The 15,355-nt window shown below is 34.6% G+C and overlaps 2 protein-coding genes across 3 annotated transcripts in view; both read left to right on the forward strand.

Annotated features, from left to right (window-relative positions):
• The window catches only part of LOC145694555 (phosphoenolpyruvate phosphomutase-like), a 300,696-nt gene that overhangs the window by 105,715 nt on the left and 179,626 nt on the right, over nt 1-15,355 (forward strand). The gene's annotated exons all lie outside the window — the stretch shown is intronic.
• The window catches only part of LOC145694552 (syntaxin-1A-like), a 97,867-nt gene that overhangs the window by 35,548 nt on the left and 46,964 nt on the right, over nt 1-15,355 (forward strand). The window contains exon 1 of one of the 2 annotated variants that reach the window (XM_081770873.1): nt 5,495-5,585. The exons of the other annotated variant lie outside the window; for it this stretch is intronic. Coding sequence (XP_081626999.1) covers nt 5,550-5,585 — 36 coding nt within the window. The 5' untranslated portion in view covers nt 5,495-5,549. Of the gene's footprint in view, nt 1-5,494; nt 5,586-15,355 lie in introns of those variants that run through there. 2 annotated transcript variants of the gene reach the window in all.

The raw sequence follows: 15,355 nt of genomic DNA on the forward strand, positions 1-15,355 counted from the left end.
ACTCATTTGTCAGAGGCGCCACTAAGGATTTTTCCTAGGGACGCCAAACGCCATTGTTACGCCACTGACATGAATTTTTATGTTACGTCATATTTTAATCTTGGCTTGCTTGTCCGTGTTTAAGTTAGGCCGAATAAAAGTTATTTCGAATTTCATGGGGCACGGTATCGGTAACAAGTACCTCATTATTCATGCATCTAGTATAGTTGACGTGTGAAAATTGTATATTTTTAAAAAGGTCTACTTTTAAATTTGAGGATGTAGTCCATACTCTTAGTTTGTTGTCCCCATCCGTTGTTAAACCTATCAGTCATTATTAGTAGTATCAGTATTATTTAACCATATGTATTGTTTTGCTATGCCATATATATTGTAATTTTCATTAAAAGCATCATGTTACAATCGTCCCAAAGCTCTGTTGCAATTTACCCGGGCACGGGGACGTTTGTAACAAGACAGATGCTGTCATAAAATGCATCCTAACTTTCAATATTAGAAATTGTCATGTATGAAAAAAAAATGAATAGAGCAACAAAAGTTCACTTAAGATATTGTGTAATTTTCAGTCTTATTGGATCATAAACATGTAAGAAAAAAAGTAAAATGTAAAATTTGTTACAATTGTACCCGGTCTACCCTACCTAGTTCAATTCCCGGCCACACGGATTTGTGGTGTGCAACACGTGCATTTGCACTGGACAAGTTTAGAGGGGCGGCAAAATCTATCATAACTATATTATTTAAAACAAATATTTCTTGTTGGAAACAGACTTCATGGTAATTAATTTTACTAAACTGACCTTCTATTTGAATACTTCACTCATAAATCATGTTTAGGTAGCATTAGTTTAAGGTCACAGAACAGTGCTAAAGCAAATGGTCAAATTAATCCCAGCATGAATTGCTTGATTGCTGTCAAATACAAGAACTCAATTCTCGAACAGTAACGAACACCTGTTCCATTTAGTTATTTATCACAGTTTTGATATGAAAACTAGTCTTGTCTTCGTCACAAACAAGTTCCTGATCATTGAAGATGGAAATAAGTTAAAAAAAAAAAAAAAAAAAAAAAAAAACAGATGTAGACGGAAAATCAAGAAAAGAAGATCAAAAAGCTAGTTGAACTGGAATTGCAAACTGATGTATTGAAATTGAAGTTCAAGACTGAATTCTATAAAAGGGAGTACCGTCATTTCCCATAAATATAGTCCAGGCACCCAACTATGGTCCAAGACAACTCTCATGACGTCATTAGCAATAGCTAGTACGGTTTCCTGCCGGGAGTTAAGCTAGGCATCGGAAAGAACATCCAATAGATGGTGCAATAGGGCAATATAGTTGGTTTGAACGCGCGGGTTTTATTTGCCTGGGAGACGTGATGTGATGAAAATAACAATAACTGCCTCGTGCACAAAAGTGTGGAAAGTAAGTTTCGGTGGATAAAACTGGTAAGTAGGATACGCATGAAAGTTATTATTTTAAGAACTGTCTTATGTCTACAGTAAAACTAGATATAAACTACTGAAGGAAATTATATTGTTTCTGTGTAGTAGGCTAGTAAACAAAACTCTTCAACTTGAATCCCAACAATGTACCACAATTTTCGTGGACCATAGTTGGGAATTCTAATCTGTGAAATGTGGTAGCGTGTTATTACAATGTGGATCATAGATGTATCCCATTTGGTTTGCACCTTTATTTCTTAGTTCAACCCTAGGTCTATTTCATTGACTATAGGCAGTGGCGGATCCAGGCTAGGGCCCGGGGTTCCGACTTATCAGTTTTATTGAAAATTACTAAATTATTAAATGCCAAGAAGCAAATTGATTGCTTATTTTACATGGAAATAGTAATTTAATTACCCTTTGTGTGTGGCAGCTCCTCTCCCCATTTTTTATCTTCTAGATCTGCTACTGACTATAAGTCTACTATGCAGAAGTAAAGTTCAGTGCTTGCTGTAGGAAATGCACCAGTACCAGTTATTATATACGCAACAAGATTCTAAAAAGTCGTTTTCGTATTGTTTTCACAGAAATGGCTACGAAAAAGGAAAAAAAGACGGATAATTGGCAGGCGACCGTATTTTCCTTATTCGCCTGACACATTAGAATATTGCATTAAAGCAATTAAAGAAAAGAGAATGACACCACGGCAGGCCTCAACTTTCTAGAAAATACCTCGTAGTTCCATAATTTTAAAGATGAAATCTTTACGAGACAACTGTGTAGCCTTGCTTGGACGTACTTGTGTGTTTACCCCAGATTAAGAACAATCTTTTGTTGATCACACTGTTGCATTGTCTACGTTTGGATTTCCAATAACTTCATTAGATCTTCGTTTTATTGTTAAAGCTTATTTTTATTCATCTGGTAAAATGGAGCCAAGGTTTAAAAACAACTTACTTGGAAAACGCTGGTCGGAATGTTTTATACAGCGGCATAATGCAGAATTATCTGTGCGGTTCATTACAAATATCAAGAAGTTGCGAGCATCAGTCAGCACCAATGTCATCAATGATTTTTTTGACAACTTGACTGAAGAGCTGAAAGATATTCCAACTCATATTTGGAACTTTGACGAAACAAACTTAGTAGACGATCCAGGAAAGCTCAAAGTTATTACGAAAAGAGGACGTAAGTATCCTGAACTTGTCCTCAATTCCACGAAAGCTTCAGTTTCCATTATGATGTGCGGAAATGCCAAAGGAGAAATCTGTCCTCCTTATGTAAACTTCAGAGCGGAAAGAATATATGATCAGTGGATTGAAAGTGGTCCTCCAGGGGCTAGATATAACAGAACACGAAGCGGTTGGTTTGATTCAGTAGTTTTTGAGGATTGGTTCTTCACAATAATGTTACCAACATTAAAGGATCTAACCGGAAAAAAGGTTGTAATTTGTGACAACGTATCATCACAAATTAATGTCCGTGTGCTCAATGCGTGTAAACAACACAATATTTAATTCATTTCGTTGCCACCAAACTCAACTCACCTCACGCAACCTCTGGATGTAGCCTATTTTAGACCCATGAAGGTAGCTTGAAGAAAAATTTTACACGATTGGAAGGCAACTGGTGAAGGACAGAAACAAGGAACCCTTTCGAAAGCTATTTTTTCCGAACCTTTTGCGTAAGCTGATGGAAATGCTTCATGATCGAGTAGCAGTTAACCTACAGTCTGGGTTTCGCAAAACTGGAATATATCCACTGAACAGGAACGTAGTGCTAGATAGATTGCCATCATCTGATCCTGAAAGAAACAAAACTTCCTCTCTTGTATCAACCGTTTTCTTACAACGTTTAGAGAAAATGCGTTATGGAAACGACACCAGTACCAGTGCTAATAATGATGATACCAATGCGTTAGCGTTCAAAAAATGTACCGGTACTACCCGGAAGAGACAACTACATGTTGAACCTGGTAGAAGCATGTCAATAGATGAGTTTCAAGATTTGGGAAATATTGCAGCAGAACAGCCTTCCACAAGTGGATCTCAAGCACCAAAACGGAAGCTTTCTAAAAGTAAGATGAAAGTGAAGCGCAGACGAGTTTCAAAAGAATTTGAATCTTCACACAGTGAAGATGACGAGCCGGAACTCTCACGTTTAACTCTTTCAGATTCAGATACAGATACAAATGTATCTATGTTACATGAAGACGAAGACGACTTCACTACCAACATCTTTAGCCATGAAACTCCAATTGCAATGGCGTTGACTTGCAAGAGGGTGTGTATGTTATTGTGTCTTATGACAGTAGGCTATGGCCAGGCATTGTAAAGGAAACAAGGGAGACAGGGGCTGTTGTTTCTTGTATGGAAAAAGCTGGCTCGTACTGGAAATGGCCACAACAAGAAGATACATTATCCCCTAGTGATATAATCATTAACATTACTCCACCCCAGCAAATTTCCTCTTCCTGAGGACTTTTCAAAGTGAAAGAACTTGACAGAGGTATGGCACAGTACTTTGAATTGAATTAGTTTTAACCTGTAATGGTACTGGTGCTTTCTTTAGTGTAGTACCGCAGTGTTAATGTTAAAACATCAGTGATATTATAAATGGTACTATTTGATAATTTACGGTACCGTTTTATTAAAAACTTTGTACTTTAACACTTTTATTTTCTTTTTAATAAATTTTCTATTCTGTAGATTTTCATTTTCATGTAAATTACCTCCCAACATTGCCTTCCACACCAGAATCTATTCATGGACCATTGTTGTGCAACTCAGAACATAACTATATACCACCATATTTTCTTTCATAAATGTGAACGTCGAGTGCTTAGTTTAACGACAATAAATTATTTTATTAGCGAAAGGTATAGACTACCCAAAGCCAAAATTATGCACTTCTGCGGCAAATATTAGAAAAGATATGACCAAATATATGCAAAATCTGGACCATAGTTATGGGAAATGATGGTACGTCTTTCCTCTGCAGGTGTGTTTATCTTTCACTAACATAGACTATTATTTAAAGAAAAAACAGACGAGATTTATTCGTAGTGTTTAGGTCTTTCTGAGTGCGAGTGCCCTTCCGCTATCTTTCATTGTTCATGGTGGGACAGCATATTTAAAATCGTAGCTTTTAAAATTTGTTCTTCCTGGAGAAAGGGAGTGGCAAATGATCTCATTGCACAGGAGCGGGGGTCAAATTGCCTAGGGCCTGCCCTGTAATAATTATTTACAACTTGTGTAAATTTAGAAAATTTGAAATGATTAAGATTTCGTTCCTGTACATCAGAATAAGCACATACTGGTAGAGAGCTGTTGTTCGATTGGCTACATTTGAAGAGTAAAAACGTCTCTCGTAAAATTGTAAAAACGAAATTTTAACTTATATTCAAAAATGTAATTCAATACGCTTGTCCTTATGATTGTTTTGCTATTTATGAATAAATTACATATACAGTATAAAGAATGACAAACTATATTGACATTCCAGTTCAAATTCACACTTCTTCCTGAGGTTTGTTTCTTGCTATAAACTATAGAATACATTCTTCTGTACCTGCTGCACAGCAGTAGTTGTTATATAGAGAGTTGTAATAGTAAAGGACGTTTATGACGTTGTGCATAAGACCAATTTACAATCAACAAAGCCACCCATCAATTTAATCTGTTCCGGTGCTCACGCAGTATACACAATGCCATAAGCTTTTTCCAACGAACAGCTGCTGTACTTTACAGCAAAGAAAGATATTGAGATGTAGAATCCCTTTGTGAGTTCAAAATATTAGTTCTTCTTGCCGATGCAAAAGTGTCCCAAATTTTGCATAAAACTACAACATTAGAAGGATTTTTTTCCCTCTTAACTAGATGAGAATACCAACGTTTTGTGCGGGATTTCTACCTTTTAATCAGGGTGTGTTACGTTTTACCTCGCAGCTGATATCACCCACAGGTTTCTTTTTTTCTCCTTTTTTCATGCTTTTTGTGACGTAAACTGAGATTAGAGCAAACGTTTCTACAGATAACAACACAGTCTTTACTTCGTGGCATTGTTTTGTGTTAAACTCGCTGTGTTAATTTCAACTTCTGTGGAATGACCAAAGACAGACTGAAAGACCTACAAGCTGTGGTAAGATAATCTGTTTATATTTCGCACAAATGAACGTTATTTTGTCAATATTTTGTTTTAGCTAATTTTCACTTAACTTTGAAGTCACTTTTAGCATCATAAGTTCGATTTTTCTCACATGCACTAGAAATCCAAATGACAGTTTTAAGACTGGTAGTGCTTTCATGTGACTTACATTATGATAATTCTTTCTCTATGTCGTTTCATAGTCCTGTCAAGTATTTTTGTAGTATATAAAACTGACGTACTGTTGTTTTATACGGTATATATATAATTTTATTATAGTTCCAAGAATTATTCCTTATCAACAACTTTCTGCAGAATAACACTGAAGTGTTGTATACGTTTAAATTCTACTTTCATATAAACATTTTATTGCTACGTGGATCAGATGCTTTTTGTGGTCCAATTTGGTTATATTTAATGTTGAAGATAGCTTTAGTTAGAACATCATTTAAGATTTTTACATGAAAAATAATAATGTAATAAAATAATAATATAATGCCATAAATTAACATTTTTTTCAAACTTTTCTGAATTCGATCAGAAGAAGTGCTATCGTATTTGAGATTTCTTTAGCATAAATGTGTCCGTTCAGATGATGAAACTAAAGTTCTACAATGAATCCATTTTTTATTGGCACCAGACTGTAAACTTAGGATATGCACATACAAAACAGGTTACCTAGTGCTGAAGATTAAAAAAAAATCCACCACTGAGCTATGTTAATATTTCACTGTATATTTTTTTATTATGAACTCTCGAGAGCTACTGCTCATAAACATTCATTAACCATTTTGTGTGACACTGACTTCTTTCAAACAAGAATTTTAGGAAACCTAAAAATGGATCAAAACATTGCAATATTAGCTAATAATTAGTTTTCGGATCAGGGGGCCACAAAATTTGCGAACGACCCTTAAATATAGTTTTCGTATTTTCTACGGAATAAGCACATCATACTGAGTTAAGTGATAGTTTGGGTTTGGCTATATTGTATCTAGTTCTCCAGATATAAGGCCTACAAGAAAATTTTTGACTGAGATACATTGGATCTTTTGATCCTAAAATGAGCTCCAATGAGAATCTGAAATAAATATAAAACATCCAGTTAATTAATGTCATAAATAAAATCTTAATAAGATCAAACTATAAGGAAAAGGGAAAATGTTACCTAATAAAAACTATTATCAAACCTTCACTAATTATTCATTGATATTATTTTTATTACGTAAACTAAAATTAAAAATTCTGATCATTCATGATAAAAGTGTGAATCATTATAGCTATTAGAAGGAAAGAAGATAACTTCTCGGTATTCTTGATTAATGCATGTCATATTTCAAAACAAAAGTCATGTGATTTATGACGTAAGAAGTTATGCCTTTAAATAGGAAATATAAATGCTATAAAGAGATAATGAACGACTATTATTCTTTTGTAAATTACAACATTCTTTTAACATTACGAATTTGTAGTTTGCGGGTTTTACTATACTTAACATTAGACAATATACACTGAGAGAAAAAGAGTTGATTTTAGTCTACAAAATCTGGGGAGGCGAAATTTAGCAGGATTCTGTATCACACACAAGATATTCTATAGCAGGCTACATACAGATTTGTTGCTCAACCAGAACCAATACGTACAGCCACAAGTAGACGGAAACCAAGTGTGAATTCCGTTGCCACGTTTGGATACAGAAAATCATGTTTATCTCGTTTAATAAATATCTCGTTATGTTGGGATACTACACAGTTTGAAAAGTCTTTACCACAACACGGATTTTCTACGATTGCAGTTCTCCTACCGTGGCAGGAGCAATGCCAGCAAAGCCGCCTCTAGCCGAAATCTACGGAACTTCCTTTTAAATGCGCTCGATTGTTCTCTCTGCGTACACTATAATGCGGTACGACCAGTGATGAAAATTTTCCGGAAAATTTTCCGATTCATAAAAACATACTCCACTTATTCCTACATCGTTATTTAGCCGTGATGTGCGGTGGAAAATTTTCTTCTATATTTTTCCGGAATATTTTCCGTTCTTAACAAATATCAGTGATCAAGTAACAGTTCCTCAGTATTAATAAAATTGATTGAAATCATATATAGGAATGTTAAAAACTGAAAGATCGTTTAAAGAATCTGAAAATTTTCATGTTTGAGACAATTTTCAGTACTATGTAGGAACAAGTGAAACAATTTTTCATGAATCGAAATATTTTGTCTTGTATGGAAAAATTGAAGAACTTTTTGAGTCGGAAAATTTTCATCATTTTGAAGCAAAAAGTAAAACAAGTTTCTGTGAATCGGAAAATTTTCATCACGATGTAGAAACAAGTGAAAACACTTTTCATAATCCGGACAATTTTGGATATTATGTATAGTGATGTTTTTTGGAAAATTTTCCACTATATTTAACAGCACATTCAGCTATAAAATTCAATTCCTGTAGAGGAAAGTTAGACAGCAGCAAATTATTATTTTCCAATTAGCTTTCGGAAACCAGAAAATTTTCTAATATTTCAATCTGGGAAGTAAAAATATACAGTCTCTCTCTCTCTCTCTCTGTGTGTGTGTGTGTGTGTGTGTGTGTGTGTGTGTGTAAAGTGCAGGGAACATACATCGAGTTTGTAGAGAACAAATATCTCATTCCAATATTTAAAATATAACAAGAATTGAAAATAAACTTTGTGAATATATCAATTTCAGAAACAACAAAAAAAAATCCACTATTTCTTCACATGTAGGCCTGCCTATGTAATGAAATAACTACATAAAAGTTCCTTATGAAGATTATTTTTGTAACAGAAAATAATCTTCATAATCTTCAGAAAATTATTTTATTGTGTTTAACACTCGTACGTCATAATATCAGTATTGGAATTTTGTATAATCAACATCTTAGAGCAGATATTTGTATTGTAAAACTACCATTATTATGTATAAAAATGTATTCGAAATAATGACGATTCGATAGAACAAGTACATATATATATATAAAAGAAATGTTTTTTTATTTTGTAAATTAAAATAAAATTACTTGCTTTTAGAACGCAGCGCTAATAGTGCAGCTTTTTATGGTTATTTTATTTTATTGGAAGAACAACTACACAAATCAGCTTCCTTATTAGTTATATTTCACTTTCTCTTCTGAATGAATATATGAATAAACAAATGTTTATTTCTAGAAAATGGTCAGTATTTGCTTTCATGAGTTACTTAAACTGGAATTTGCTAGTCAAAAATTTACAGTAGGTACTTTATATTATATCTACTTATTTATAAATGTTGCAGTATGTAAATCTATAAAAGTAGTAAAGCTATGAGAAAACCATCTTATGGGTATTAAACTGACGAAATCTAATATTGTAAGATCAAAGGTGGATTCTGAGGGAAGAACGCATTGAAGTTTTTGAAACATTCTTGAAATGAAGAATCGTTAGATTTTCACTTCATAAAAATTTTAAAGACAATATTTATTACCAATAAATTTTACGGCTAAACAACGATGTAGGAATAAGTGGAGTATGTTTTTATGAATCGGAATGTGTTCATGACTTTTAATAAATTGAAATTTTAAATAATAGAATGGGATATTTGTACTGTACGAACTCAATGTATGTTCTCTGCACTTGCATACACACAGAGAGAGAGAGAGAGAGAGAGAAGTTGAATTGAGTTGATTTTGAGTTTAACGTCCCTTTCAGCAGCGAGACTATATAAGACGGAACCAACTGATTAACGTGAAATCCGAACTAGATGAGCTCCTGCTGGGAATCGAAGCAAGGTATTCCATGCCAAAGGCGCGTATGCTAACCGCTTAGCAACGAAGGAGCTCGCAGATGAAGAGAGAGAGAGAGAGAAACACTGTGTAAAATTTCACTTCCCAACTTGAAATATTAGAAAATTTTCCGGTTCCCGTAAGCTAATTGGAAAATTATAATTTGTTGCTGACTAACTTTCCTCTACAGAAATTCAATTTTGTAGCTGAATGTACTGTTAAATATAGTGGAAAATTTTCCAAAAAACATCACTATACATAATATCCAAAATTGTCCGGCTTATGAAAAGTTTTTTTCCACTTGTTTCTACATCGTGATGAAAATTTTCCTATCTATGAAAATTCCTTACACTTGTTTCTACAGACCAATAAAACTTTCCGATTCACAAAAACTTGTTTTACTTTTTGCTTCAAAATTATGAAAATTTTCCGACTTATAAAAAGTTCTTCAATTTTTCCATATAAGACAGAAAATATTTCGATTCATGAAAAATTGTTTCACTTGTTCCAACATAGTACTGAAAATTGTCTGAGCCATGAAAATTTTCAGATTCTTTAAACGATCTTTCACTTTTTAACATTTCTGTACATGAATTCAACCAATTTTATGAATACTGAGGAACTGTTACTTGATCATTGATATTTGTTAAGAACGGAAAATATTCCGGAAAAATATAGAAGAAAATTTTCCACCTCACACCACTAGGTACGACCTTCGTAGCTAAAGAGAAAGTAACTCAACTAGTACAATTACACTATGTCTAAAATGTGTAATTTTTTAAGGTTTACTCTGTCTGTACCATTTATTTGTTTATTTTTATACGATTTTCATTGGTCCAGCCAGTGCCTGATCTAACCCGGATCGGGGATGGGGGTGGGTGGTAGGTCCCACAGTTATTTTTTGTGACAAAAATAATTTAAGCTATTATTTATGTATTTTTGAAAGTTTATAGTAAACTCATGATATACCTATCATAGTCTGGGTTCTGGCCGGTCCCCCCAGCTTTTCTTTCTAGATCCGCCACTGGGTTCAACTTTTCTGAATATTTCACTTTACATTTCCATTTATGATCAGGAATCACCAGTACCCGATCGACTAACAAGGAGAAGGCACACTTTGGTAAGTGAACTTCGGGACCATTTTTTGCGAGGTAGTAGTGCACATTTAAAGAGTTAATATTACAAACTGAGAGACCGCAATGGGCAAAAATAACGGAGAAAAACCGTCTTAAAGTTTTCTACTCGACGCATATATCGTACGACGCGCAAACTTATAAAGTGACGGCGTGGCAGAGTGAGAAAAATCAGCGACTCAAGTACAAAAGGGTCCCGGGTTCAATTCTCATTCGAGTCAAACTTTTTTTTTTCTTGTTTTTTGCTTCAACCAATAAAGTAGGCATTTGTAACTATAAGTAAAATATTAATTCACCATATGTTTATAATGAATAAAACAATAGAAATTTTCAATCACTTGTAAATTCTTTTGATGTTCCATGTTAACTAAGAAAATTTAATCTCTTCCGTAGATATTATTGTTACTGCAGTCGTTGTGTAAGAAATGTACTTGAAGCTTCGTGTCTACATCTGTTGACAGTGTGAGAATTACAAGGGGAATGGGGGGGGGGATTTGCTTTGGTTATAGCAACATCCAGTATTAGCAAAGGGAATTTCCCCTCTCAACTCCTTTAAATCGCACACTGCCAATAGATGTAGAGACGAAGCGTCAAGAGCATTTATTACACAACGACTGTCATCAAGGGCGCCGATCATGGGGGGCCGGAGGACCCGTCCCCCAAGCTCATGTGGGCCCCATGTATTTTTATGAATATGTATTTTCATATGTATTTTTTTATTGTTACAAGTATTGTTTTATGAATGGGCCCCCCAAATTTACAGAGAAATCGGCGCCGTTGACTGTCGTAACCATAATACAACTCGTGATATCAGTATATTTACGGAATAGATTAAATTTTCTTGCTAGCTAACATGGAACATTGAAAGATTTTACAAGTGATTTTAAAATTTCTATTGTTTTATTCATATGGTGAATTAATATTTTATTTATAGTTACAAATGGTTACTTTATTAGTTGAAGCAAAAAACAAAACAATGATTAACTCGAACCCGAGACCCATTGCATACGAGTTGCACACTTTACTCACTCTGCCACGCTGTCACTTGATAAACTTGCGCGTCGAACAGCATATGTGACGAGTAGAAAACTTTTGAAGACGGTTTTTCTCCCTTATTTTTGCCCATTGCGCTCTCCCAGTTTGTAATATTAACTCTTTAAATGTGCACTACCTCCTCGTAAAAAAAAAAAAAAAAAAAAATAAAATAAAATAAAATAAAATAAAATAAAAATGGCCCCGAAGTTCATTTACCAAAGTCTGCCTTCTCCTTATAAGACGTGTATTTTGAGTACGAAGTCGTGAATAAAATAATCGTAATTTAAACAGCTGAAAGAGTGGGGGAGGGAAGCAAGTGGCACAGTGGTAGACCGCTTACCTCTGGTGTGTGGGGTGCCTGCTTCGATCTCCGACAAAGTAATTTTGTGGTGGATAACATTTTCGTGGGGTACTCCTGTTTCTCCCCCCACTTTCTCATTCCACCAATTCTTCCATCCTCATTCACTTGCTTTAATCATTGTCTCCCTTAGCCTTGAAGGGCATAATCGTGGGACGTTAAACTGAAAGATTTCATTTTTGAACAGCTAAAAGTGGAACTTCTCAAAAAAGTTGCAACAAAAACTGGGACTCTTAAATAAGAAAACAAAAAAGGTAAATAAACATCAGATGATTATTTTGGAATAAATTAACAATTTCATACTCAACTACAGTGCCCGAGAATTATCCTGGCAGTGACGTAGACTTCGCTCTTCCTCAAATGCCATCCCACTGGTTAGAGCAGACGCTTCGTTCAATTCAACGTCCAATCCCAGGAAAGAGAAAATGCGCGAACACAAATACCAACTTAAAAGCACGCTCCGTTCTCTAGAACAGGAAAGCGAAAGAAAATGAACCGAAATGGGAGATTCGTTTTTGATAAATATACTTGTCATCTTTGTGTAACGATAACTGGAGTTCGAGGAGACATAAATGCTACATTTTTTGCTTTTATATTTATATAATTTTCATGAAGAATATGGTTATTTTATATTTGAATTTTATATTATAAGTACATGGAAAATAATTTTAAATGATAGCCATTTATGTTCATTCTGTTCTAACAACACTTATATTTCAACATGCTACAAACTTTCGTTCTATTGAAGATAGACACAAATATGCAGTGGACGAAATGGGAAGGGAAGTCCAAAGTTTATTTTAAAGAAACCCCCATGTCTTTACCTATCACGGTCCTTGAGTTAGAGGATGATATGTGAACGTGTTTCCTGGTCGCGGAAACAGCGTGGGGGTTAGTGAATGTAGCTTCGAAAAGTATAACATTTACCAATAAGACATAAGAACAGCACTTCCAGGAAAAACAAACAAATTAAAAAACAAAAGCGAAATGAAATGAACTGAAAAGCGCGTGTTTTCTTTCTGTAGGGCTGTACAGTCTGTGCTGACTGGTGAAAGTTGTCAATCCTTTGTTTTATTCTCGTTCTCGAAATTTTGTGTATAAGAATGGGTGATAGTACCTTAAAGAAAGGCAAGCCGTTGCATTGTGACGCAGGAGACATTGTTTTTAATGTTTACAACTTTTCTTGCAGCAAACAATAATGATTCTGACAGTGTTCATGAAACCTCCCGAGCAACATGTGTCAGTGAGAGATCCGTGTGGCGAATTGTGAAAGAGAAGGAGTAAAGTCTGGACAAAACGTCGTAACACCCTGTAAAGCAAAGCCAAATACACACAAAAGACAAACAAATTTAGATTCTTTCGATGAAGTAGTAGTTCGTAGAATAATTCACAATCTCTATGCTGAAGGCATTGTCGCCACCTTAAATAAATTGTTGTGCGAACTTAAGAAAAGCATTGACTTCAAAGGTTCTGAGTGGGCATTACAACAAATACTGCGCAAGTTTGGATTTAAGTTAAAAAAAAAAAAAAAAAAAAAAATATTGGAAATAGAAAACTGCTTTTTGAAAGGAAAGATATTGTCGTTTGACGACATAAATATAGGGTCTAATCTTATTTTTTTCTTTCTTTGTCGTAACAATGCATATATATATATGCTAGTATTATTCAAATACATTGTTATTTAAATTGTCTCTAGTTCGCTACCAGCATTATTTTAAACTGTAGTTACGCCGTGACGTGCGAAGCGTTCAGTGCGCCATCTAAGCACTATTTGTGAATAGCGTAAGTTGGTAGCATTGCAACCGAGAGCGTTGACGTCACTGCCAAGATAGTTCTCGCCGACTGTAGTACTATAAAATGAAAATGTGAAACAAAACAGTGTTTTTATTGTGAAGTTGGAAAAAAAAATAATAAACGAACATATATTACAAATAAAACTTATGTTGTAAGGTAACTAGGTGTCCCGATTTAGCCGAGACAGTCATGTTATTTTTTCAGCCATTGTCTCGACTTCCCATTTTCTGATTCTCAAATCGGATGCCTAAATATCCCGTTTCTAAGCAAAAATACACAAAGTATCCGGTAATTGTTATTCCAAATATGAGAGTAAATTCTACACTCTTTCGTTAAAATGACTATATGGTATATATACAGCTATGGAGGTACGTTTCAACATTTTTTTGAGAATTTTTAGGCCGTGCCTGGAATTTTTCAATGGTTTTGTTGTAGAGCGTTCATCCCTGATGCGTGGGGTCTCTGGTTCGATTCCCGCTCACGCTAAGTGAACTTTATAGTGGACAAACACCGTGCGCATGGGTTTTCTCAGGGTTCCCCCGTTTCCTCCCACTTTCTCCATTCCCCCATTTCACTCATTTTTCACAATCACTCTTTCTTTAACCTAGCTAGCATAAACGTGGGACGTAAAACTGAAAGATTTTTTTTTTTCATTTTTGAAAGCTCTGTTGGTGTCCAAAATGTAATCTGGGAATCAGAGGTTTATCCCCTGCCTCCGATTTATATACGTCCCGTTTTTGCAAGTTAAGATTCTGGTCACCTTATTACGGTGACTAAATAATAAAAACATGTGCCATTTTTTTTTAAATCGGGACAATATTTTTTGTGTTCTCGGAACGTCATTAATTAGAAAATACGGTCACCAGTCCTGGTTTAGACATCTGTCTGGGAAGTAAGTGATTAAATACAGGTCCTTTCTCATATAGACGTGTTGTAAATTGGCATTAAATTCCAATAACGTTATTTTTACTTTAAAGTCCCACAATTTTGCACCGAGGTTAAAGGAGACAGGAGTAATGAGATGGCTGATAAATGGTGTAAGGAAAAAAAGAGGAAACGAGAGAACCCGACAAAACCATGTATACGGTGTTTGTCCTCTATTAAGCACACTTAAATATGTATTGTTTGTATGTACCGGTATGAGTGATAGCAGAAGAAAGTAGGTCTTTGCTTCTATTCAAGGCCAAATCTTTAGCCGCTATATACTCCCGATCTCTTTGGGTTTACCGAGGTCAAGCAGCGCTGAATTTGATTACTCCGTTCGGCTTCATACTACGTTGAGACTCTTCGGATAGATTCAACTAACGTCGTGAAGTAGTGGCACAATGATAAATGTGTGGACACTTCAGCAAAATAATCTTCGGGTCCCTAAAATTATGATAAAAACCTCAAAGAAACTAAATGAGTTATAATTAGTTATGGCATACTGCAGCAGACAAAATTATAAATGCATTTTCGAGATTGTGTTACCGAAGTACTAGAGTCTTCGCTGTGGAAGTTGTTCAATTATATACCAGATAAATTATTAATATTTTTATATTAATAGCTTATAGACATGTAAATTAATTTTTTGTTGATTATATAGTTTTATTAACTAGTCTACTGTAAAAAGAGTATGAAATCTAAATAATATTTTTTTCTTCGAGATAACATAAATTAATAAATA

The sequence above is a fragment of the Thermobia domestica genome, chromosome 9, assembly GCF_964235325.1.
Source record: "Thermobia domestica chromosome 9, izTheDome1.hap1.1, whole genome shotgun sequence".
Lineage (NCBI taxonomy): Eukaryota > Metazoa > Arthropoda > Insecta > Zygentoma > Lepismatidae > Thermobia > Thermobia domestica.